Source organism: Bison bison, unplaced genomic scaffold, assembly GCF_000754665.1.
Source record: "Bison bison bison isolate TAMUID 2011002044 unplaced genomic scaffold, Bison_UMD1.0 scf7180017864160, whole genome shotgun sequence".
NCBI classification, from domain to species: Eukaryota; Metazoa; Chordata; class Mammalia; order Artiodactyla; family Bovidae; genus Bison; species Bison bison.
The window spans coordinates 5,780,853-5,781,972 of NW_011494732.1; the positions used below are offsets into that span (position 1 = coordinate 5,780,853).

At 60.0% G+C, this 1,120-nt stretch overlaps 1 protein-coding gene across 1 annotated transcript in view; it reads left to right on the forward strand.

Moving 5' to 3' along the window:
• Positions 1-1,120, forward strand: part of ABCB9 (ATP-binding cassette, sub-family B (MDR/TAP), member 9) — a 42,771-nt gene that overhangs the window by 30,038 nt on the left and 11,613 nt on the right. Inside the window, exon 8 of the mRNA XM_010841418.1 lies at positions 6-124. Within this exon, the coding sequence (XP_010839720.1) occupies positions 6-124 (119 nt within the window). The remainder of the gene's footprint in view (positions 1-5; positions 125-1,120) is intronic.

Genomic DNA, 1,120 nt, shown 5'->3' on the forward strand with positions numbered 1-1,120 from the left:
GACAGTGCGGAGCTTTGCCAACGAGGAGGAGGAGGCGGAGGTGTACTCGCGGAAGCTGCAGCAGGTGTACAAGCTGAACAGGAAGGAAGCCGCAGCCTACATGTACTACGTCTGGGGCAGCGGGGTACGTGCCCCCAGCCCGGGCAGGTCTGACACAAAGATGGGGGACCCCTTAGTCAGTACATTAGCCCAGGTCCCTGCATGCTGGTGTGACACTAGACTCTGTCCCGACTTTCTGCTTGTCCTCAGAGGATCTTTCTGGAAAGAAATGTAGACTCCTGTGAATGTCCGCCCAGGACACCCCTTCTTACCTCTCACCTGGGTGTGGGGTGGCTAGGCAGGAGCTTTCTTTTCCCTGTTGGGGAGACACCCCTGCCAAGGTGGGGAGTCACCCCGAAGCCACCTGGGGATGCGACCTGGGCGGCTTCCCGGCAGGTCCTAGAGTGTCTGGCTCACTCCCTGGGGACACGTTCCAGCCCCTCCTGGAGAAGAAGCATGTGGGGCCTGTCACTGTGTGCTGGCCACGCCCGAGGGTGGGCTGTCGGGGAAGAGCTGGGGTAGGCATGAGGAGGGTTTGGGATATAGGGCAAGGAAGGAGCCGGTGGTCTACAGACAAGCAGGGGATAAGGACCTTCTGGGACCTCCCCCCACCCAGGGCAATCCCTCCTCAAAAGTGCCCAGCCAGAGGGGAGAAAGGCCTGGAATCCAGCCAGCCAAGTCTCCTGGCAATCTGCCCACCAGCAAGGGTGCCTCTTGCTGCTTGTGCAAAGGCACTGTGGTCCAGCTGTGGGTCTAGTTCCGACCCAGCATCACTGGCTTGGAATGAGGAGGGGCAGATAGGGACCCCGAGTGGGTTGTGTCACGGGTATGCAGGTTCCACTCTCGCAGACACTCCCCCGGCACCAGAGGGGACAGGAAGCAAGCACACCCCAGACACAGCCCCTCCTTCCTGGTAATACTGACCTCATCTGCTTGGCCTGGCTTGCGGTGTGACCTTAGCCAAGGGACTCAGCCTCTCTGAACCACGCTCTTCCCAATAAGAAGGAGACGAATAGCTCCAGCTTGGCCTCGCTGAGGCGCTTGGGAACTGTGTGTGTGTGTGTGTGTGTGTGTGTGTGTG